This window comes from Leguminivora glycinivorella, chromosome 8 (assembly GCF_023078275.1).
Source record: "Leguminivora glycinivorella isolate SPB_JAAS2020 chromosome 8, LegGlyc_1.1, whole genome shotgun sequence".
In the NCBI taxonomy this organism is placed as follows: domain Eukaryota; kingdom Metazoa; phylum Arthropoda; class Insecta; order Lepidoptera; family Tortricidae; genus Leguminivora; species Leguminivora glycinivorella.
The window spans coordinates 6882851-6907899 of NC_062978.1; the positions used below are offsets into that span (position 1 = coordinate 6882851).

The 25049-nt window shown below is 40.9% G+C and overlaps 2 protein-coding genes across 4 annotated transcripts in view; one reads left to right on the forward strand and one right to left on the reverse strand.

Moving 5' to 3' along the window:
* Positions 1-25049, reverse strand: part of LOC125228570 (phosphatidylcholine:ceramide cholinephosphotransferase 2-like) — a 168946-nt gene that overhangs the window by 93849 nt on the left and 50048 nt on the right. The gene's annotated exons all lie outside the window — the stretch shown is intronic.
* LOC125228568 (spondin-1) overlaps positions 2127-25049 on the forward strand; it is a 29572-nt gene continuing 6649 nt past the window's right edge. Inside the window, exons 1-15 of one of the 3 annotated variants that reach the window (XM_048133181.1) lie at positions 2127-2245; positions 3304-3472; positions 8409-8515; positions 8839-8984; positions 9349-9472; positions 9716-9870; positions 10208-10386; positions 10608-10738; positions 10980-11199; positions 11955-12126; positions 12572-12762; positions 13487-13741; positions 16864-17034; positions 20489-20569; positions 22409-22512. In XM_048133181.1, the coding sequence (XP_047989138.1) occupies positions 3304-3472; positions 8409-8515; positions 8839-8984; positions 9349-9472; positions 9716-9870; positions 10208-10386; positions 10608-10738; positions 10980-11199; positions 11955-12126; positions 12572-12762; positions 13487-13741; positions 16864-17034; positions 20489-20569; positions 22409-22512 (2205 nt within the window). In that variant the 5' untranslated portion in view covers positions 2127-2245. The other 2 variants (XM_048133180.1, XM_048133182.1) reach the window with 2 other exon arrangements.

Genomic DNA, 25049 nt, shown 5'->3' on the forward strand with positions numbered 1-25049 from the left:
GTCTGTGTAAGAATGTCCTATAATATTTATTTATTTATTATATTTATTATTATATATTTATTATAACAGCCAGTGTGGGAGCACTATAAAACTAAAAAATGACCAAAAAGCAGCGCGATGTTTCAGTTTGGGCAAAAATATGTCACCGTATGTCAGCTCGCTCGGACAGGCTGGTTCTCTTCTTTAAAGCGTACATAGCATTCCCAACCGAGTCTTGTGGTCTAGACCAAGTAGAGTCCGAGTCTAGGACTGGTAGATAACTATAGTTTTTGTCGATTGAGACGTTGGAAAGTAATGATAATGCATACATAACGCAGAGCCATTTAATTCCGCCAGGTACCTACCTACTTTTGGACAACCAATAATTTTACTGTTTTAAATATGGCTTAATTAATTCGTAAATAGATTCACGTAACCAAGGTGGGGATTGGGAATGTCCCAGCCTAGCCTAGCGCTAGACAGAGTGACGTCAGCGCGTAGAGTATTAGTTGCATGCCCCGAATGCGAGGTGACATATTGTGGGTTGTGGGTAACATTGGATTGTATGCGTGTATGCGTGCACTGTCTTTCCTACGTTCAGATCCATACATTTCGCCAAGTTGTTCCATGAATACTAGAACTACTAGAAGTATCTACTCATAGAGGTTCAATTTATTATCCTGTTGGGATAGGTATTGCTAAGGTATTCCTTGTAAAATCAGAAACATAGTTAATAGGTTACTAGTCACTAGCTTATGCACAATAGTTTATTTTATTATGTAGTAGTACTAATAAAACACTTTATTGCACAAAACAAATTAAGTACTTACATGCTTCGTTAACAAGCGAATGAGAGCAACATCAAATCAAAGTAAGTCCGTGCGATACACGCTGTAGGTATAGTCAACCAATTGGAACCCTAGGCCACTGTAGAACTATGTCATAGTGATGTTATTACTCAGATTGTAAGAAATCTCTTACTGCTTGTTATTTTGACATGATTGTAGAGTGGCCTAGGGTTCCAATTAGGTTGACTGTACTTAGTGGCTACCTATGTTTATTTTAGACGTAAATGTACATGTACACCCACATTTGTCATTGAGTTAGCTGATGCCCGTTTGTTTTAACTAATTCGTCTTATTACTGGCTTCCTACGATTAGTCCCATTCGTCTTCCGCCGGAGACCATATAAAATACGCATGTCAATTCCTCTGGGCTTACTGACTTAGCAACAAATATTATCGGACTAGTAGACTGGCCATGGTGTTTTTTATTTAAAATACATATAGTAGTCCTGAAAACGAACGCAATACAAAATTTTGAACCAAGACTTTTTGTGTCACCGTGTCGTAGCTTCTTTCGAACTTTCGGTTCGTACGTGGTTGATTTCCCATATATAATAATATACTACTTGATGCTGACGATATGGTGTATAGTATCTTCTTCTCCCTAGCGTTATTCCAGAATTTTTCCACGGCTCTATTTATGGCGTAAAATATAATAAAAGATTGATGTACGATGATTAATACAAGTACTTATTACAAGATTGGGACCTCCAACAGCTATAGTTTGTTTACATCAAATCACTTTAGTAATCAGTGTCTTCGTTTTGCAATCGTGACCTGCTGAGTCCAATAAATTATCTACTCCATTCAACAACAACCATTTTTGATGAAGCAGAAAGGGATACTAATTAAATAAGTTGGTTTCAAAAGTAATTTATTATCTTCTAATGAATTAGCTAAGATATAATTGTATATTTATAAAAAATATTGATTATTTACTCTGAACACAATACCTACTCGTATCTACATATCATGTTCTAGTCAAGGTTAAGACTAGTTACTTATTTTCTAACGATTACATATTTATTTCTATTCTAATACCTTTAAACGAGCAATTCTTGTATATATATAAATACCGGTAATAATCTCGGAAACTGCTCTAACGATTTCGCTGAAATGCGTTCCGGGAATCGCGAACTTTCAAGCTTTCGAACTCCGAGCGAAGCTCGGTCGTCCAGGTACCTACTTTATTAGTGTCAGTCGCTGTGCGGCTTATTGTAGTATCGTAATTGGTCCTTTAAATTTTCATAGAAGCATAAATAATATTAATATCGACATAATAAAATATGTAGTACTACATACTATAATGTTGCTGGTTTTAACAGCCGTTAAAGTCATATTGACCGGAGTAGCGGCGCGTGGAGTAACCGCTCGACACTTGACCCGCGAGATAAGCGCATTCTGCTCACTCCACGCTCCTGGTAAGTCAGTTCAGCTCCGGATTCGTGGAACAAGTTCCAAGTTCATATCTCATGGTGTGATCTAGTGATGTTTCCGTGAACACGCTGTATAAATTTATACTCCAATAAACCATCGCCGAGGTAATCGTTATTTGCCTTAAACACATCTCTTTATTGTAAAAGTTAACCTTACATAAGTGATCGTTATTTTGCTTTGTTAGTGATGTTAAATTTTTATTTGAAGCGTCGTTTGTGGAAATTGACCGACCAGTTAAAAACTAACATTTTTTTAAATTTACAAACGCTATAATGAGCGCTATTAAATAATTTGATTGACTAAAATAGGCTTTGTAGAATTGTAGCGAACATAACAATAAAATTATCAATGGCAGCTTTAAATCAATACTTAATGTTATTTTTGGTTTCATAGTCAGGTATCTAACTATTCTAAGTCGAGTAAGGTAATAATACCTACACTATTATTTTTATAATTGATTGTATAATTGCATACATTATATTATTATTTATTTATGTACATTACTGTAAAAAAAAATAGACCTTGGCGCCTTAGCTTAGCACAACTTGCGCTCTCCATCCATACTTAAGTTGCGTTAGATGTAAGTAATTCTCCTTATTCTTACTTACCTAAGTACTTGTAATAGTTATTTCTTCGTCTTTGCGGAATTTGTCATTTGGATAACGCCTGATCAAAACATAAAGGCAATAATTCAATTAAATTGTAATTCAAATCAATTTCTTTTTTGAGAAATCAACACAGGCGCTGCTTAATACCCCGGAAGTCACATAATTTTTACCCTCTTAACTCTCTTAAAGGATGATTTTTGGGATAAAAACTATCGTATGTATTGTAAGGACTCCAACTATCTCAAAATTCACAAAATTTCTTTAAATCGCTTCAGCAGTTTAAACGTGAAGAGATAACATACAGATAGGCACAATTATCTATTAGCTAACCTAAATTTTCTGCGAGTTTATTAGTATGGATGTATCTACTGCTATGTTTCCTGCAAGTAATATTAGAGGTTATCAAGGTGACAAATGCTTTGATATTGCAACAGATGCAGATGCTAGCGGCGACTGTGTGTTTGGCGCTGGCGCTCGCGCTGGGCCGCGCGTGCGAGCTGCGGCCGTCCGGCGGCGTGGCGCACAAGTCGCCGGGAGACAACTTCTACCGCCTCATCGTTAACGGCGAGGTGGAGAGATACGCCCCTGGCCAGCGCTATGTCGGTGAGTGTGCGACAGATGCAGGTGTCAGCGGCGACTGTGTGTTTGGCGCTGGCGCTCGCGCTGGGCCGCGCGTGCGAGCTGCGGCCGTCCGGCGGCGTGGCGCTCAAGTCACCGGGAGACAACTTCTACCGCCTCATCGTTAACGGCGAGGTGGAGAGATACGCCTCTGGGCAGCGCTATGTCGGTGAGTGTGCGACAGATGCAGGTGTCAGCGGCGACTGTGTGTTTGGCGCTGGCGCTCGCCCTGGGCCACGCGTGCGAGCTGCGGCCGTCCGGCGGCGCGCGTGGCGCTCAAGTCACCTGGAGACAACTTCTACCGCGTCATCGTTAACCCATTCAGGGCCATCAACTCAGCTTATGAGTCATGGTGGAATAGTTCCGCAGGGCCGATGACTCGCATGTGAGTCCTGAATAAATTCTGATTTAAACATAAACAAAACGTAATATAACGTAATAATGTAAGTATAGTTTGAGCTAACAACCATTTTCATAAGGTAATAATGAAAAAAAAATTCTAAACATGTTTTTTTTTAGTGAAATGGGGTCGAGAATATTCAAGTTTGGTTTACTATAAGTGTAAAATATAGTAAATATTCTGAAATTCGAGATACATACGTGTTCCAAGCAAATGGATGAATCCACATTTCAAAAATATAAATAATACATATATGCCTGAAGTTATAGACCCGACTCAAGGTATGGGTTACCGTGGCCTGGCGCTACTTGTAAAATCTACACATATTTTCATAGCACGCAATAATAAACTTTATTGCATTGTTTTAAAGCTTATTTCATGACGAAATTCGTTGCAAATTGTACCATTTTACAACGGATTACTGTTTGGATGGCAGCAAGCAACATTTCTAAGAGCCAAACATATTACTATGCTATATTTTTTTGTTTCATTACAAAAACAGGACAGCTTAAACAGTCACAAACTAAATAGTAATTATTGTATTATCATAAAAGTGTGTGACAAATATTTACAAGACAAGTTTTTTTCTAAACATTTGCGTGGTGTTTATAACAGTTTTTAAGTGCTCTATTGTTTCTATTATAATGACGTTTACCAAAACAAAGATCATGACAGGCCACATGTAAGATTATCGGTGACACTTGGCCAATAAATAATGAATGCACCTGAGCGGCGGCGGATTAAGCGGTCGTCTCATCCTTCACGTGGTATTTTTGACAAAAACTCAAGAAATTATTTTTCCCATCCCCTTTATTAGGATGTATTTTAGAGTAATATGGGAAATTCTATTTAGTCACGATTTATTCGTTGGCGACTTTATACTCGTCCCAGTGCTCTTCAGTGATTTCGTATTTTGTGATTTTTGTGACCTTGGCTATGGATGACTAGAAATATACATAATCACGCGCTAAGTTGCGGAATTTCATTATAAATATTATTTAAATATTTTTCTGAACCGTATAATTAATTAATTACATGAGAATAACAGCATCCTCTCGACAATCATATATTTCTGGTCAGACTATAAAATGTTCATTCTTACAAATAGCAACAAATTAGTAAATACATTTATTTTGAATATGAACAGAAAACAGTTGGTTAGTAAAAATGTTGCATAAGATTGTTCAACTGGCCGGATTCATAAGCGGCAATTTATTTTGCGTTCGCGCCAGGCCAGAGACCCATGAGCTGAGTCACGCGTTTTAGCTAAAAACGGTTTGTATGGTGGCCCGGCGTGATGTGTACGCTCGACAGTCCTTGGCCATGAATGGGTTAACGGCGAGGTGTCCCATTTTTTGTTTTTTTGCTCATATTTCAAAAACTATGCGTCATACGAAATTTTGGTTTACCACACCTTGAAAGCTTATAAAATTCTCTATAACTTTGATCTAGAAACTTTTTTTCTATTCTCAACCATTATCTAGGTATGAGCACCTAAAAACTGTAAATTTTTTAAAAATCGTTTCCCCCCCACTTTTTGCTTCATACATTGCTCCATATCTTGCAAAATATTTATCTTAGACAAAAGTTTTCTTAAAAAATCTTGTAGATCATTCAAATACCTTTCATAATATGTGTACATATGCTTCTGGGTCATGTACCGTTGAATAATTATACGACTTTAAAACGAAATGAAACAACAAATGTATGTGATAAACGTGTAAAATACATATGTATTTCATGAACATGATTGTATTACGATGCTGTATAAATGCATTCACACAACAAGTAACAATACAATTAGCTGTATATAAAGGCCTTCTCACACCCACATCTACCACTACTACAATCTGTGTTGCACCGGCAAAATATTGACTTCAGTATTTCTTCCGGAGCAGCTGGTACTTTGGTTTGCACAGGAATCAGTAAGTTGTTTCGTTCCGTGCCATCCCCATTCATCATCGTCTTTGCGTTATCCCGGCATTTGCCACGGCTCATGGGAGCCTGGGGTCCACTTTGACAACTAATCCCAAGATTTGGCGTAGGCACTAGTTTTACGAAAGCGACTGCCTTCTTACTTTCCAACCCGAAGGGTAACTAGGACTTATTGGAATTAGTCCGGTTTCCTCACTATGTTTTCCTTCACCGAAAAGCGACTGGCAAATATCAAATGACATTTCGCACATAAGTTCAGAAAAAAGTCATTGGTATATTAGCGAGGGAGGTAAAAAAAGTGTGGAATACTAATACAACTAACTAACTTAGTTTCAGAGGTAAAACTGCAAATAACAGCTTAAGTTACAATTATGTCCTAACTCTTAAAAGTTTTCTACTACAATTCTACTTTAAATCAAATTTTAACGTAAAAGAAAGGTTTTTACTTGACGAATACTGGACCAAGTGCGCTAAAATACTCGTACTCTTAGATCTAGAAATAGTAGAAATCAAGTACTCTTAGATCATAAACTGTTATAAATTTGAAATTCTCATGAATGCAGAAATAACTTCATTGATTTCGTTAAAACAAATCCGAATTTTTATGTTATTACGTGAACAAATATGTTAGTTATGTTACTTTGTACCTTTGAACGGCTCTCCTCTGTAAAATCATGAGTTTACACTTGCGTCAGTATCCTTTTAGGAGGTATGGATATAACTTACACGTGTTTTAATTTACTCGCTGCCTCTTTGGGCGGGATGATACTAATCGGTCTTCTTTGTTTGTTTGAAATGCTGTCGGTCTCACACCTTACTACTGTCAACACTGCAATTCTCTATTATAACCTTGTGTGTTACTGTGTTTGTTATCCCAAATAAATCAAACAAATTGAAACTGTTTCTTCCATGTCATCTGGATCAGATGTGGCAACTGTATCTTAGACAATATCCTCCCCGCCGTTATCATCAGTGTCTTCCTCTATCCTGGGGGTGTCGTTGACTTTCGATCCGGAGGTTGCGGGTTCGAACCCGGCTCGTACCAATGACCTTTTTTCTGAACTTATGTGCGAAATGTCATTTGATATTTGCCAGTCGCTTTTCGGTGAAGGAAAACATCGTGAGGAAACCGGACTAATTCCAATGAGTTCTAGTTACCCTTCGGGTTGGAAAGTCAGATGGCTGAGATGGCAGTCGCTTTCGTAAAACTAGTGCCTACGCCAAATCTTGGGATTAGTTGTCAAAGTGAACCCCAGGCTCCCATGAGCCGTGGCAAATGCCGGGATAACGCAAGGAGGATAATGAATGGGGATGGGCACGGAACGAAAGCAACTTACTGATTCCTGTGCAAACCAAAGTACCAGCTGCTCCGGAAGAAATACTGAAGTTAATATTTTGCCGGTGCACTACAGATTGTAGTAGTGGTAGATGTGGGTGTGAGAAGGCCTTTATGTACAGCTAATTGTATTGTTACCTGTTGTGTGAATGCATTTATACAGCATCGTAATACAATCATGTTCATGAAATACATATTTTACACGTTTGTCACATACATTTGTTGTTTTATTTCGTTTTAAAGTCGTATAATTATTCAACGGTACATGACCCAGAAGCATATGTACACATATTATGAAAGGTATTTGAATGATCTACAAGATTTTTCAAGAAAACTTTTGTCTAAGATAAATATTTTTCAAGATATGGAGCAATGTATGAAGCAAAAAGTGGGGGGGAAAACGATTTTTAAAAAATTAACAGTTTTTAAGAGCTCATACCTAGATAATAGTTGAGAATAGAAAAAAAGTTTCTAGATCAAAGTTATAGAGAATTTTATAAGCTTTCAAAGTGTAGTGTGTGTGAGGAAGTTTGGTTAACTGGAAGAGATCCCTTAAAGGGATAAGTTCGCCTTTGTATGGAGACAACTTCTACCGCGTCATCGTTAAGGCGAGGTGGAGAGATACGCCCCTGGGCAGCGCTATGTCGGTGAGTGTGCGACAGATGCAGGTGCCAGCGGCGACTGTGTGTTTGGCGCTGACGCTCGCGCTGGGCCGCGCGTGCGAGCTGCGGCCGGCCGGCGGCGACGGCGTGGCGCACAAGTCGCCGGGAGACAACTTCTATCGCCTCATCGTTAACGGCGAGGTGGAGAAATAGGTCCGCCTCTGTCTGTCTGTGTGACTGTGGTATCACTTACATAAAGTGCATAATCTAGTAGCAAACAGAGTCAATGACTTTATTGTTTCTGTAATACAATAAAAGCCTTGTACTCGTATACTATAATAGCTACTTATGTACCTATACTACCTAAGCTTATCATGACTGTGTAGTTTAATATGTCGGTGTGTAAAATTCTTATCGGTAGAAGCTGCAAGACTGCTATCCAACAGAAGAAAGACACAATTAACATCATCTATTAAGTTAGGATTTAAAACAAACGTAATGTATGACGTTGGTACTCTTTTGGACTGAATGTAGTTTGGATTTCCGTAATAATGATATTTAAATTCGTAGATTATTATCATATCTCTTTGTACATATGTACGTAAATATTATCATTTCTGCACTCTTACATGTTTTCCCTATTTTCAGTGACACTGGTGGGGTCGCGCACCCACGACGTGGTGCAACAGTTCACAAAGTTCCAGCTCACACTAGACCCCCTAGATCCCGCGACTCCAAGGTCCCCTGGGCGCCAGGTATTATATAAATATGTAATATATCGTCACACACAAAGTACCTAACTGCGAACCCATGGATTCAATAGGTATCTGTAGGTCCAAGGTCCAAGTGAATATCATAATGTTTTCCAGTTCGGGGTCTTCACTCAAGAACATCGTTCCATTCCGAGCAATACTCGTAGGAGTCGTAGGGCCAATGGCCGAACAATGAAAAACAACAACCGAGTGTGGAGCGCGTCCTTCCCACTTTCATTTTAGTCTCCACTCTCAGAGCTGTCAAGGTTCCTTTCTGGATCTCCTCTGTTCATATCTCAGTCCCATAAAATTTGCTTTGTTTCCAGGGCCAGTTCCAGCTGTTCGCGGACACGCTGTCGCGCTTCGACGAGGAGTGCGTCAACTCCGTGGTGGAGGCCGACGACCTGCCCAAGACCGAGGTGCAGGTCATGTGGAAGGCCCCGCCTTCGGGTTCTGGATGCGTTCTCATCAAGTGAGTCAAGACTCTGCTACTTATTGTTAAACAATTCTAAAATTTTTTCGGCTAAGCTGTGCAAAAGGTAATTATATTTGTAGCTCTGTCTCGCCTGTATATTCGCAGAACTGCTGAACTATCCCATGAGTCAGGGTATGTGATCGATGCAAGAAATGTCGATCGGCCATTGGCTTGTACAACCATCGCGGTCACGGAGGTGTCTTGAGGAGGCGGTGTAGGGCCTCCTTAAGATATGTACCTCCTTAGTTACTGCGGCTATCATCTGCAAAGATGCTATGGCCAATGATGAATGTCGACGATGTTTCGCTTACACACTGAAGCGTAACATATTTCTAGTTTAAAATGAGATTGTGGCTTGCAGAGCGATGGTGTACGAGAACTCGAACCGCTGGTTTGCAGAGGACGGGCAGCTCACGAAGAGAATTTGCGAAGATACATCTCTCGCGGCTACAGATTGCTGCGCTTGCGATGAAGCTAAATACAAGGTACGTATTACGTAACATTAGAGAGAGTAGGTTTATCTTCTCTGTCTGAATAAGTCCTCCTATATAAAGAAATTTCGAGTAGTTACAAGACAATGAATATTTTGATTTTGACACATAAGTTATTCATAAAACTTCTTATGTAACGTTTTGTAGATATTTTACGCTATTAATCTCTCGTTTCTGCTAGCTAAGTTAGAGCTATGTTTCCTAAAGCAAGACAACATTTTTTTTGGTCATCAACAGATGGTCTTCGAGGGTTTGTGGTCACCGCAGACGCACCCGAAAGACTTCCCGACGCAAGCGCTGTGGCTCACGCACTTCTCTGACGTCATCGGTGCCACGCACCACAAGAACTTCACCTTCTGGGGCGAGGGCCAGATCTCTTCCGACGGCTTCAGGTAGCGATTTAACCTTTTAAGCTTTACGTCATTAACATTTTTGTTTCACGTCACTGACACGAGCGGTACCCGCGTATCGTATCCTACTATCCGCCAAATTTATTCACTTCGTTTCGCACACGACGAGACGCATAGACAACGCGTTTGATATCTGGCGTACGAATCACGATACTATCAACTTGCCGGCGGTACGCTTTTCGTGTCGCATCTCAGTCGCGTAGCCTTTGAATGGTCTCGTGAGAGAAGGGCCTAATTGGCAGATAGTTAAAGGACCGCTTGAAACGTTTACTTAAGTCTTGGCAAATCCATTTAATTTACCTAAGTAACAATGTTCCAGGTCTTTAGCCGAGTGGGGTTCTGTTGGGCTGATGGAGCGTGAGCTGCGACAGCAGGGCAAGCAGCTGCGCTCCATTGTGAAGGCACAGGGGCTTTGGCATCCGAGGGTCAACTCCAACACCAGCGCTAGCTTCCTGGCCGACAGGAAGCGGAGCTACCTCTCTCTGGCTTCCATGTTTGGTATGATAGTTATATGTATCTATCCGAGTGGCTCCGTGAGTCTGATGGAGTGAGAGCTGCGGCAGAGTGTTTTAGAACCATGAAGTATTTGTCTGTGTTTGAATGCCCGGACCACAAGCCTTTTTGAGATTACTGGTTCTTATTCAATCAGTGTAAAGTTGACATATTATATCCTCCTTATATTTATGTCATATAATTATTTTTAAATGCTTTGTTGAAAGGTCCCTCTCCTGACTGGGTGGTGGGAGTGAGCGGTCTGAACCTGTGCCTGAAGGACTGCTCCTGGGAGGAGTCTAAGGTCATCGACCTGTTCCCGTACGATGCGGGCACTGATAATGGCATAACTTATATGGTAAGCACCTACGCTTTATCTGGTATCTACGTCTGGTACGCCCGCCTGATGGTAATTAACCTCTTTTAACGTAACAGAATGGAAAATAACAAATCCACTTAGAACCAGTTTCCATTACCTATCGTAAAAAATAGATCGATTTTACTTGCATGCACTTCATATCAGTTGGTGTCAACAGTCCGCAATGCACATTCAGCCAGCTTCAACGGCAACTAATCATAGTATGGTGTGTTTTTCTCAGTCCCCGAACGCCGAGACCCGCCCCAAAGAGCGCATGTACCGCATCACCCCCATGTACCCTGAAGACCCTCGCGCGCCCTTCTACAACCCAGGGGGGAGCATCGCCCCCATGGCTCGCTTGTACATCACCCGGGAGAAGCTCATCCCGCGCGGCTGCGACGAGGAGGTGCTGCAAAACTTGGTCACTGAGGAGGCGGAAGATACGCAGTCTGCTAATAAACGTAAGTTTGAGCATCAGATATGTCAAGTGTTTCACCAAGAGAAGGTGTTGTCACCCGAGAGAAGCTCATCCCGGGCGGCTGCGACGAGGAGGTGCTGCAGAACCTGGTCACTGAGGAGGTAAAGGACACGCAGTCCGCAAACGTAAGTTATTGCAAGTGTTTCGCTGCAGAGAGTTGCAGACCCTCGTGGCTGAGGAGGCCGGGGACACGCAGTCTAGCGGAAGTTTGAAAAGTTTGAGCAAGTTTGAGCACCATATATTCCGTAGTCAACTTTATAGTTTCGCCATTCTGTCTGTCCGTCCGTCCGTCCGTCCATCCGTCCGTCCGTCCGCGGATAATCTCAGTATTAAATTTGGTAAATATTTATCAATCACGCCAACAAAGTGCAAAAATAAAAAATGACAAAAATGTTTTATTAGGGTACGTGTGATATATTGTTGGATAGGTATTTAAAAATGAATAAGGGTTTACTAAGATCGTTTTTTGATAATATTAATATTTTCGGAAATAATCGCTCCTAAAAGAAAAAAAAGTGCGTCCCCCCTCTAACTTTTGAACCATATGTTTAAAAAATATGAAAAAAATCACAAAAGTGAAACTTTATAAAGACTTTCTAGGAAAATTATTTTGAACTTGATAGGTTCAGTAGTTTTTGAGAAAAATACGGAAAACTACGGAACCCTACACTGAGCGTGGCCCGACACGCTCTTGGCCGGTTTTTCTTAGTCAATTAAATTTTAAATTTTCTTTGACAGCGGAGTGCGCGGTATCGGAATGGGGTCCGTGGTCGGCGTGCTCCGTGACGTGTGGCAAGGGGCTGCGGATGAGGACTCGCGAGTACCGCATGCCACAGAAGGCACAGATGTTCGCCTGCGACCGCCAGCTCGTGTCTAAGGAGATGTGCGTGGCCGCGAAACCTGAGTGCGAGTGAGTATGAAGCCAGCAGCTGTTAGCAGGAGTTTTGATGTAGCGTGCCGCGTACCACATGCCGCACTAGCCGAAGATGTTCACTAGAGAGATCCAACTCATGTCTAAAGATGATGTGCGAGGCTTCGCTGCCAGTGCAGTTGAGTTTAGCTGTAGCAAGGGTCAGACTGTCCGTGCCACATGAAACAAAAACTTCATGTACCTACTCCTGATGTATTTGAGTACATGGGCTGATGGCGAGTGAGTATGTCACCAGCCGTAGCCATAAGAGCCCAGTTACAAAGTCCCTCATGTGACACAACGTCTAGATACTCGCACGTGAACGCCTGTAGGTATCTATAATCCAACAATTTTGTATGTCGCAATGATTTTGTATGACCTTTGATCATTACCAAGCTTATAATATGGCATAGAATATAAAATACATCCTCGTTTATTTTTCTAGCGGCGACACGGGTACTATAACCGACGAGCTGGACCTGGTCGCTCCGGTGGAAGAGCTGGGGGGCATCTGCCAGACTTCGGAGTGGGGGGTATGGAGCGAGTGCTCGGTCACCTGCGGCATCGGGTTCGAGACCCGCCGGAGGCACTTCACCAATCCCATGGGGCTTAAAAAGTGCCCGCTTGTACAGATCGGTAAATATTACACAATACCTACATAGTTACTTTATTATAATTATTGTTCCTGTATCTACACGGTGGACTAGAGTAACTCAACAGATTAAAATACACGAAAAAGATTTAAAACATGTTTTATTACACAAAAACACAAGAATGTATGCAATACACATTTCAGGACTTGGTGCATAACTTAATTTATTAACAGAGATTCCGGGCCCCGTAGCCGAATGGCATTTCTTTCTACAACGCGAAACGAAAACGAAACGCCGCGAAAGTTAGTCTGATAGAGGTTAGAGGATATCTACGAGCGTTTCTTTTCGTGAGCGTTTGTGCATTCGGCTACGCTCGCAGGAGTCGTAGGTCTTTAGGTCATCATCATCATCATCAGCCCGCTGCAGTCCACTGCTGGACATAGGCCTCCCCCAAGGTACACCACAGAGCCCGGTCTGCTGCTTTATGCATCCAGTTTCCGCCGGCCCCCCTATGCAAATCATCCCGCCATCTAGCCACTCGGTCATTAGGTACTTAGGGGCTAAACTGGACACAGAATGGGTGATACAACGAAAGCACTTAAAAATTCAAGTAGCGAACTAAACGTATACATGGTAGAAAGACAGTTTGTGCTTCTGTATAATAGCTTAAGCGGTTGTTACCTATTGGACACCAAAGCCAAAGAAATGCGTTAAAAAATTGACAACTCATTATTACGCCGTTTAATATAGCACTTATTTTTTTGCAGAGGAGAACCGCAAGTGCATGCAGCCAGAATGCACAGAACGCGACACAGAGATCTCCGACCCCGCGTGCCCCACCACCGAGTGGTCAGGCTGGTCCCCCTGCTCCGCGTCCTGCGGCCCCGGCGTGTCGTTCCGGACCCGTTTGCTACTCGTGCCGGGGGAGAAACAACGGGAATGTGCGGCGAGAGTGGAGCTGATGAAGCAGCGGCGTTGTCAGGAGCGGGAGTCTTGTGCGATTGACATGTTGACCGCTAAACGTAAGTACAGTGTGTGGCTAGCGTGTCGTCCCGGACCCGTCTGTTACTCGTACCGGGAGAGAAACAACGGGAGTGTGCAGCGAGTGGAGCTGATGAAGCATCGGCGCTGTCAGGAGCGGGAGTCTTGTGCGATTGACATGTTGACCGCTAAACGTAAGTACAATGAGTGGCTGGCTGACGTGTCGTCCCGGACCCTAGTGCCGGGGGAGAAACAAGGGGTACGAAATCTCAAAATTTGCAAAGTAGTTAATACTTTTATACGGTTTTTTGACTTAATGTTAACTATTAAACGAATTTAATTAAATAACTTTAATTTCTGGTCTTATAAAAGTAACATTTACGAAATCTGTAGTTGGTAGTTATCACTATTTACTGTTGGCAACACCACCGCCTCTCCACCCTACACGCAGCATCGGGGATTCCCCAATAAACGTTTGTATACTGAATGTTAATTGTATTAACATGTACGTTATTGTTATTGAAACACGTTACAACTCACGAAAAACCGTTATTGTCGTATTATTTGTTCATCTGAAAAAAAACCATATTTAGAAAAAAAACCATGGTGCTCGGTTTTTTTTCATGTTTTTTTTTTCATAATTCTGAAAAAAAACATTTGGTTTTTTTTCCATTTACAACCCTACTCTGGCAGCTGCTACCTCTGCGTCCCATGAAGACAAGGGTAGTATCACCTCTCGCATTTAATAGAACTGTCAAAAGTCAACGTACCCAGTAGGTATACCTTAACGAAGAAACAAACTGCTTTACAACAAATTACAATTACTTACTTTAAATAATATGTTTTACACCACAAATACGGCAGGTTGACATTGAGGACACAAAGTGTAGTTCATTAGCCAACTAATTCACTAGAACAAACCAGTGACGTTGGTGGAACAAAACGCATTAACTTTGTTTTACGTCAAAATGCATACCGACCATTACTGAAAGTAAGTATAATTTGTAAAATTATGTAGTACAGTCACCGGCATAAAGAAGTGATGATTTCCGTACCTTGTCGCTTTTAATTGTTTGACAATTTCGTATGATATTTGACATTTTAAACATTACGTTATATGACAAGGTACAGAAATCGTCAGTTATTTATGCCGGTGACTGTACCTACTTAGGTACACGTACACTATGCACAGTCGCTATTGTTTCATCTAAGCGCTTACACGAACAAAAACAACTGAACACGCTAATATCCTGATAATTAGACTCGTATTATAATTATGGCACAGAATATATAATAGTACAAGTACAGAAGGCCCACTGCTTTGATGTTCCCGAAATGCCGCCTTTTTAAATACCTACAAAATTCTTACAAAGAAACGAGCCGCACGTGCGCGGCGTCCGGTGATAGGGTTACCTATGGATCCATACGAATTAATACTCACATAAAATGTTATACTATTATATTCAAATCTTGGGAACTTTTTAGGTATATATACTGTATTTATATATTTTGGTTCAAGTTCCAACATCACAAGCCTTATTGAACTTTTCCGTGGGACTTAATCAATAGTAGATCTGTGTAAGAATGTCTTATGGTATTTATTTTATTCAATATCTTATACTTTTAAACGAGCAATTCTTGTATATTTATTTATTTATTTATTTATATATTTATTTACACTGACGATCTCGGAAACCGCTCTAACGATTTCGCAGAAATTTGTTATGTGGGGGTTTTTGGGGGGTGAAAAATCGGTCTAACTTATCCTTAGGTCCCGGAAAACGCGAATTTTCGAGTTTTCATGCGTTTTTCTTCGCGCGCCATCTCGTGTGCAGTAGTTGTACTGTTAAGACAGAATTATTTCGGTCGATGTAAGTACTATTTATTGCAAACACTAGATGGCGACACAGGTCAAGGCTAAAACGAATAGAAAATACACTATTTGAGTTTTTGTGGCGAAATGCGCGCCATCTCGTGTGGAGTAGTTGTGTTGTTAAGGCTGAGAATTCTTTCGCTCGATGTAGGTACTATTCATTTTTGAACTAGATGGCGATACATGTCAAGGATACAAAACAGAACCGAGCGAAGCTCGGTTGCCCAGATATTGTCTATTTAACTAAGTATTATTAGCCATTCCACACGCGGACATCGCTTAAAAAAACCTCGCGACGTAAAGTAACAATAGAAAGTGCGAATGTGCATTCCGAGAGAACGCGCGCCACCCCTGAGTAGGCCGCGAACTCGCGGCCGCCAGGATGTACTTGTAGCGCGGCGATAGAATCGCGGAGTGAGCCGCCCCTGATTATGGTCGCAAGTGACTCGCGACTGTAGGTACCTAACGACGGATTCGCGCTGATATTACATGGTCTTGATACTCGTATAATTTTGTTGCGACAATGTAAGTTTAAAATGTGAAGGTAAATCTAATTCATTATAAGCAAAATGTCTACGATTCTACATATGTATAATAGTAGACTGACTACCTCAATTCGTAGGTGTTGTATTTTTCGTGGAGCTTAAAAGTAAATGTCTCAAATTAAACGCTACAGTCTTGTATTTTGTGATGAGATGGGTTCGCTTCACCGATTTAAGTAGTATCATTAGTATTAGTAACGATGCTCAAAACGAATAATTCATGAAGGTTTATCGTTATCTTTATGGAAGTTTTACTGCACAAGCACTTTATTATTTTATATTACGCACTTTAAGTTATTTTCCAATAACATAATTTAGGATTCAAATCAAATCAAATATCTTTATTGCAGTAATATTACACATTACATATAAATGTAGCAGGTAATACAGACCCTGTAAGGTCATAGCAACTTAATACATATTGTAATTATGTACTAATTATAATTACAATTCTTTCTTATAAGCTAAGGATTAGGTACCTATTGTCAATATATCGGCACTACTTTGAAAAAACTTTTATCTTCTTCTGTAAATGAAGAGAAAAATGTATTAAGTATGTATGGAATGCATATAGAATTATTACGTTTTGTCTTTGAGGAGCAGTGTGAGATACGAGATTTTTTCAAAGTAGTGACGATATCTCTATACGCGTATTTATAGCCTTAGGAATGTATACATACAAGTACTTATCTACTTACTTATATTGAGTATGGAGGAATGTTCTTGTTAAAAGTTGATTATTGTTCAGGTATCTGCATGGAGGCGGCCGAGGCGGGCCCGTGCCGCGGCGTGTACCAGCGCTGGGCCTTCGCCGCGCAGAAGGGCATGTGCATCCCCTTCACCTACGGCGGTTGCCGTGGCAACCAGAACAACTTCCTCACGCAGGAGGAGTGCACCAGCACCTGCTCTGTCATCACTGGTGAGTGGAGCTTGACTAGACAGGACATCTGTGTCTTCACCTACGGCGGTTGCCGTAGCAACCAGAAAAACTTCCTCACTCAGGAGGAATGCACCAGCATCTGCTCTGTCATCACTGGTGAGTACCATAACGCTGGGCCTTGCACGTGCGAGCTCTTCACCTACGGCCCCTACGGCGGTTGCCGTGGCAACCAGAACAACCTCCCTACGCCAGAGGAATGCACCAGTGCCTGCTCTGTCATCACTGGTGAGTACCCTAACGCTGAGCCTTCCATGTGCCTGCCCTTCACCTACAGCCTCTACGGCGGTTGCCGTGGCAACCAGAACCACTTCCTCACGCAGGAGGAATGTACCAGCACCTGCTCTGTCATCACTAGTAGGTGAGTACTCCAGCGCTAGGGTGTTCTAAGAAAAGAAGCCTTTTAGGACCCGACAATCTTCTCAGAAGACTGCATCTTTCTATCTGCAGATATAAGTAATTTATCAAGCGTAATCACTTTTGCCAGGAGAAGATTATAGAAGGATCTAGCACTGTTTTAAAGAACACGCGAATGTAGGTGAAAGTAAATAAGTCATTACCTACAACTACATACAATAGTTTGTATAGATACAGATGCTAACAGTCCTATTATCGGTCGTTAACCGTCAGCTACTTCAGTCCATTTCTCACTGACATATGGGAGCTACGATGCCACAGACAGACACACACACACAGACAGACAGACAAACAGACAGACAGACAGACAGACACGTCAAACTTATAACACCCTGTCGTTTTTGCGTCGGGGGTTAAAAAAAGCATACCCCTGAAATGTATGGGCTTTTTAGCTTTAATACTAGATGGTTGCTGGTCAGAGCCTGGAAGTAGCCAAAATCATATTTTCCCGAAATATTGTGGCGTGTTTCTATGTTTTATAAGAACCAATGACAAAAATAAATTAATAAATTTGAAAAAAAAAATACTAGATACTTTCTATAAATCTTGCCCATATCAATGTATTTAGCTACTGACAATTGACATAGATTTTAGATTAGTTCAACTCACTAGTTAGGTACCTATCATAATTAGTTACATGAGTAGAACATAGGTCCTTATAGCATACTTTTAAAACACCTGCCTTTACTCTATTAAAATCAAAAAGTCGTTTTAATGGGAAATTACGATAACTGTAACACCTTTTATTATTCGCTGAATCTTTAAATTCACACAGTTTTACGATTACGGCCTCTAAACATAAATGCCAATGGTTATAAAAAGTTGATTCACACTCGTACTATTGCAAGTATCAATAAAATTGTTAGTGCGTCGGGCGATGATCTCATCGATAGCTTAGCCAAGGTGACGATACGTTCCGCTACGAGTGGTACGACCACTAAACGCTTTGTCTCTACTCTATGTTAGGCCGTGGCTTGCATAGATCTTGCGACGAACGCGCGACCGCCGTCATGGCATCGCCTATTCATCCATTTCATTTCGTTCATCGACGTCGCCCACCTAAAATACTTCCCTATGGAATGCGATCTCTATAGATCGAAATTTGATTTCGCCGCGACGCGTCGCATCGCTGTTGTGTGCTCGTCGTCCACGCAAGCCACGGCGTTACTGTTCCACATTAGTGAGACATTGATACTGATAGCCGCATCTTGTTCGCCAGTGAGCGTAGACGAGTAGCACGTTGTCTACGCGCCCTGTTATACATTTTTTCTCAGAGTGGGACCAATTGCTGATGTCACAGCCTCACGGTTGAGGTCATCGCTACCTTTTTTTAATTCTGCACGGGTAGCATGGTCGCGCGATAGACGATAAAATATCAGGCCGTACTATTAGTAAGTGCGATAGGGACGGCCAGATGTTTTATCATTTATCGCGCGACCATAATTGCCTGCCTGGTTCACATTATAGACTAAGAGCCCAGAGCCGCCAGACCTTCACCATTTTCTCAAGGATGAAACTTTGGGATAATATAGAGTTTGTCTCGAGAGCCACCTCTGTTATGGCCGTGTACTGGTGACTCTAACGGCCCCCCTTAAACGAGGTGTGCTTGTACAGATACCGACATATTTTATACTTAATTGTCGTCACAAAGCTAACAACGAGTTAATTTTTGTTAACAACATACGCTAATTGGGGGGACCCAAATTTTGAAAATGCACATCTACACAATCATCGCAATTTCATAATTACGCTTCCTTTCAAATCCTTAATTGATAACACTGGCATTGAAACTCCAGTAGTTTCATGTGCAGTTAAATATTATGACATAAGTATTTACCGATTAGTATCTAAGTATAATAAGCATATTATTTTCGTTTTTGGTGTGGCATCGTCATAAAAACTAAATAAACGTCAATATAAATTATAAGTCAAGATGGTGTGCCAGTACGGACCTATTCTCCCTAACTGTCCTGGCCCCGTAGCCGAATGCACAAACGCTCACGATAATATCTCTTTCGTAGCTATCTATCTCTATCGCTCTTGCGTATTGGCGCGACAAAGCCAGACTACATTTCTGCGGCGTTTCGGTGGCGTTTCGCGTCGCAGAAAGGCCATTCGGCTGCGCGGTGCGCCCGGATATCTAGCCAATGTAGCCATGAATTTTGTGCCTATTTTCGGATTTATAAGTAACATTATTACTCAGCATCACTATTTCAGGACAATTGGCACGGTGATGAAATATACCACAGGACTTCATTATAGAATTAAATAATTTTCGGTTTTCCATGTTGCTCTCAGAACGAGTACTGCTGATAGTGGTTTAGTTTTAGGAAGAGCGATAAAGCCAAACAATGCGTGGCCTTGCGCTGCGCCCGCGCAGACGGTTGGGCTGTGTGAATGGGCCGGTTGCAAAGATTTCTAAACTAAGGATTTCAACTCAACTCTCTTTTGATGCGTACAGAGAAACGTTGCAAAGCGATTGGTTTACGAGATCGCAATATGCGGGCAACTGGTCACTAAACTGCACGCTTGGCTACCATTCAGCGTTACTGGCACTACTGGGTTTGCACTACTTTGCACCATTTATGGTGTATGCCACGTCCATACAAAGTAATATGTAAATCAATGGCCAGCTGGAAGCACATTAGAATGCTGCGCAGAAACCTCTCTTGACACTTAAATCGAACATTTAATGTTCGAATTCGAACCGTGCGTTAAAACCGTGATAAAAATAAAACACATCTATTTTAGTACGTAAAGGTATAATAATACTACGCCTTAGCTTAAAATCGAATAAATGTGCCATTCTCAAGCAAAAGGTGCCACATAGTCGCTGGAGGATATTTAACAAGTAATTCGTATAAAGATGCAAGCAGTTCTTACGGTAAGCGACAATGACCAAAACATCAACCTTATTAAAAATCCACAACGTCATCGCAAACTAAGCTTGGTCCTATTTTCAAACTATTGTATCTAATGAAGTAATTATTAATGTGCCTACATAATGTTTTGTTCACAGGGGCGCTCAACCCGCAAGCCAACCAGCTTGCGAACACCGTCAACGCAGACCCATCCCGCGCCACCAACACTCTTGAAGGAGGTGAGGAAACAGGCTACTATCCTACACCACATGTTTTACACTACGGTCACTCCGTGAATTTTCTTTCGAACAAACATGGAAGAATAAAGAAAGCTTACGCTAAGGAGAGTAAAAGATTCAAACGATTGGTATGACGGTAATAGCACAGTATAATATAGTATTTTATGCAACAGGCGTTTAAAGGAGGTAAAAAAAGACGAGTGGCGTGGGTAACAATTTGAGGCGAAGCCGAAAATTGTTATTAAGACGCCACGAGTATTTTTTGACTCAGTTAAACACCGTTGCATACAATACTTTTTCTACGACCATGCACTTACTTTTTAATAGTTTTCTAGAATAACTTTCGTGAAATTCGCACTATTTCCTGTATTTTGACGCGTCGGCCTCCCTGTTCCTGCACTCGCCCTGTCGCTCGCACTCCCCCGCGCCGCCGCCCCCAGGCACCCTCCACGCTATATCCCTTAAAGGCATCCTCACAATGCTTTAAGAGCTATATCGTATGCGTGGGTGCGCGGGGCGCCGGGCGGGGGCGGGCATCTTTTATGTAGGGTTTTAACGATCTATGAACGACACTGTAAATGACGAATAACAACACGGGAGTTGAAAAAAGAATACTATCGTACAGTATGGCCACTCCCGCTCCCCGCTGAAAGTGCCGCCCACCCCTTCTCGGTTACTTCACAGTTACTGCCTGTCAAAAATGCGAACAGTCGACCTGTCATATTTCACTCATACAAGCATGGTACGCGTTCACCTACACGAGCTTAGACTGTGTGCTGGAACGCGCCTCTTTCGTATATTTGATCGCCAGTGTCCTAGGTGTGGTAAGTAAGCAATGGAATGTAAAACAATCCTCCAGTCAATTCCCAATGTACATAGAATTGAGTGTAAGTTTTGAAAGATTCACATCACTACATTCAGTGATTCTAGTTTAACATGAAATGCTACGTTAGCGTCATCTCAGATTTATCACGTGACCATACATTCTATACTCTATAGAATAGTTATTTGTTTTACAAGGGGGCAAAGTAGTTGTTTAACCGCACGTGCCAATATTGATACCTGAGCAAGCGAAAGATTCCAATATTGAACCGCGAGCGTAGCGAGTGGTTCAAAAATGGAATCTTGAGCGTTGCGAGTTTTTCAAGGCACGAAGGTTAAACAAACTTTGCCACCGAGTGAAACACAAAATTTTTCACCACACCAACACGAACAAAATACTGACTATAAAACATCAAAATAAATCAAATTCATCAATTTATTCAATATTTTTGATTCAAAATCATCATTTAGGTATAGGTAAAATCTAGCAGACATATTAAGACATCGGGTTAAAATTTGCATGAAATTACTTTGCCCCCTTGTGGATAAAATGCAATTTTGCTATCTGTTTTCGAATAGCAAAGAATGCCTTTACCTTTGGTGTGGTGAAAAATAACAAAATAAATTGCCTATCGCTCTCTAATAATCGGCGCTGAACACCGCCTCGCAATTGTGGCCGCGTTCAGATGTTTTAGAAGGGCAGCTGCGTTCGTGGCCCACAAACTGTTCTCGCCGGAAGATCAGCGCTGATCCCTGGTTCAGCATTTGTGCTGAGGCGGGGGACCATTTCGTGATAAACCCGAGTTATTTAAAAAAAAATCTTATATTAGAATTTATTATAATAGTTTTGTATATAATTGTGTTAGTTACCATTGAATAAATTATTGAATCTGAATCTAATCCCGTCCGGTTCAAGTATAAGTCTAGTCAAGGGTCTACTTTATGATTCGATGGGCATTTTTATAAACAGTCGTCTTGTACCTTCTTCCTGTAGTTTTACTTCTGTATTTTTCACAGCCCCAACTTTACTGGGCTCGTGTGAGCTGAGCCCGTGGAGCGAGTGGAGTCGGTGCAGCGTTTCGTGCGGAGTGGGGTACCAGGAGCGCACGAGGACCGTGCTGGTGAGTGACCGGGGTGACCCGACAGGGACCAGTGGCCGAGGTGTGACCTCACAGGGGGCAGTGGGCCCGTGAGGCGAGTGGAGCTGGTATAGCGTGTCGTGCGGCGTGGGGTACCAGGAGCGCACGAGGCCCGTGCTGGTGAGTGACCGGGAGTGACCCGAGTGACCCTACAGGTGTCAGTGTTCTGCAGCTACCAGGAGCGCACTGTCTGCGCAATGTGACCCTGTAGAGGTTGGTCAGTGACCGGAGGAGTGACCCTGAAGATCGGGGCTGGTGATTGGAGCTATATGTAACTATAGATAGGTTTCACTGCAGCCTACCTAGTAGTAGTACCTATTTTTAACAACGTGAGCTGAGTAAAGAACATGACAAAATCATTAATATTTCATACTTCCAAGTAAAGGTATCTTTGCTAAAAAAATTGTGATTTTAAGTGCCAGAGAACAATCGATTGTTTTTCCTATGAAGAATAATAATAGGCATGGGTGCATGACAAGATGTGGTCGTGATTGGCTTGTCTAGTTTTTGTATCAAACATAAAAATGAACATACCTACATATAGTATAGTTGCCATGTGGCAAATTCTCCAGTTGAGTTTGTAAATTGTAATTTATTACATAAGTATATAGTATTGATTAGTTACCTACCTATGTTATAACTATCTATAAAGTAATTCGTAGTCGGTACTCGGTAGATGAATTCCTAAACGTATCGTAACTATAATAATATTTTTACCTACCAAGAAAACATCAACGTAGGGCTTGCAATATCGGACGATTTTCAATTCCGGAACTGGTTTTCGAGATTGGACTTCAATTCCGGAATTCCGGAACTAGTTCCGGAATTGAACAATTTTTTTTGTTTGGTTTTCTGGTGGATTTCTGATGAAATAATACAATTTTAAATTGAAATTTATTATTAATCGACGTTTAAGACAATAACTCCGTACCTGAAAGGCATATAATACTGCAATTTTCATTTTAGTAATTTTACAGGAGAGTCCATTTTGTGTCAAAATCGGTCTTGCGAAGTATTTCGAACAACAACGATACAAACGAGGTTTTAGTGCCAGTTTTGTGATAGTAGTTAACATTAAAGTAAATATATTTAGCATTATTATTTAATAGTATTTGACACATCATTCAGTAATAAAAACTACATATTTTAGACAAAAACTAAATAAAACTACCCCAAATACAGTGTTTTCCTTCTGCACTTATTTCATATTTGAGGATTTACAGCAATATGGACGAGGACAACATTATTGTTTTATCAATTAATCTAATAAAAACAAGGGTTTTAAATGCATATGCATCGATTGTCCACCGAAATAATGTAAAAGTAATAATTTACAACAATGGCACAACGTCTTATTCACATAAATGTAATAAAATAAATATTGAATTACCTGTATCAGACTCGAGGCCCAAAAAGTCAGATTTCCTGATTTATACCTACAATATCTGGGCAACCGAGCTTCGCTCGGTTCTGTTTCGTATCCTTGACATGTGTCGCCATCTAGTTCAAAAATGAATAGTACCTACATCGAGCGAAAGAATTCTCAGCCTTAACAACACAACTACTCCACACGAGATGGCGCGCATTTCGCCACAAAAACTCAAATAGTGTATTTTCTATTCGTTTTAGCCTTGACCTGTGTCGCCATCTAGTGTTTGCAATAAATAGTACTTACATCGACCGAAAGAATTCTGTCTTAACAGTACAACTACTGCACACGAGATGGCGCGCGAAGAAAAACGCATGAAAACTCGAAAATTCGCGTTTTCCGGGACCTAAGGATATGTTAGACCGATTTTTCACCCCCAAAAACTCCCACATAACAAATTTCTGCGAAATCGTTAGAGCAGTTTCCGAGATCGTCAGTGTAAATAAATAAATATATAAATAAATAAATAAATAAATATACAAGAATTGCTTGTTTAAAAGTATAAGATAGGTACAGGTTCACTATTATCTGGCAGAAACTTTTTACGCATATATTTGATTCGTATAATAGTCAATATTCAATCAATAAATCAATATTCTGCCAAATTTGTCTTATGCGTAGTAGTAATAAGGCCAATTAAGTTTTCTGCAAAATTACCATTCGACTGAAAGTGTTTCTGCGAAACATGTTATGCGAAGTGTGTTTCGGACTAAAATTATTCTGCCAGATGAGGGTAACCCTAGGTACATGTACAATTGTACATGTAACACCTTGAATTTTTGTAAAAAATAAAGCATACTTTTCATATCCACCATTTTCCATAAATTGCAGTAAAGTCCACCAGTTTAGTAAAATATGCACACGTCTTTGTGAAAAGTGTATAAGTAACTACGACGTTATGCTTGTGAATAAATGTAAAATACTACGATTTGCATCTGAATTTAAGTTCGCAAAACCAGAAAGTAATAACGGTTAATATTAGCGGGTTAAAATTTAAAATTACACTATCTCGCTCTAACTAGCCCCTTTGGCCATAAAATAGGGTACTACCTGAGTCCGAGCAGTGTCTAAATTATGAATTTACATATTT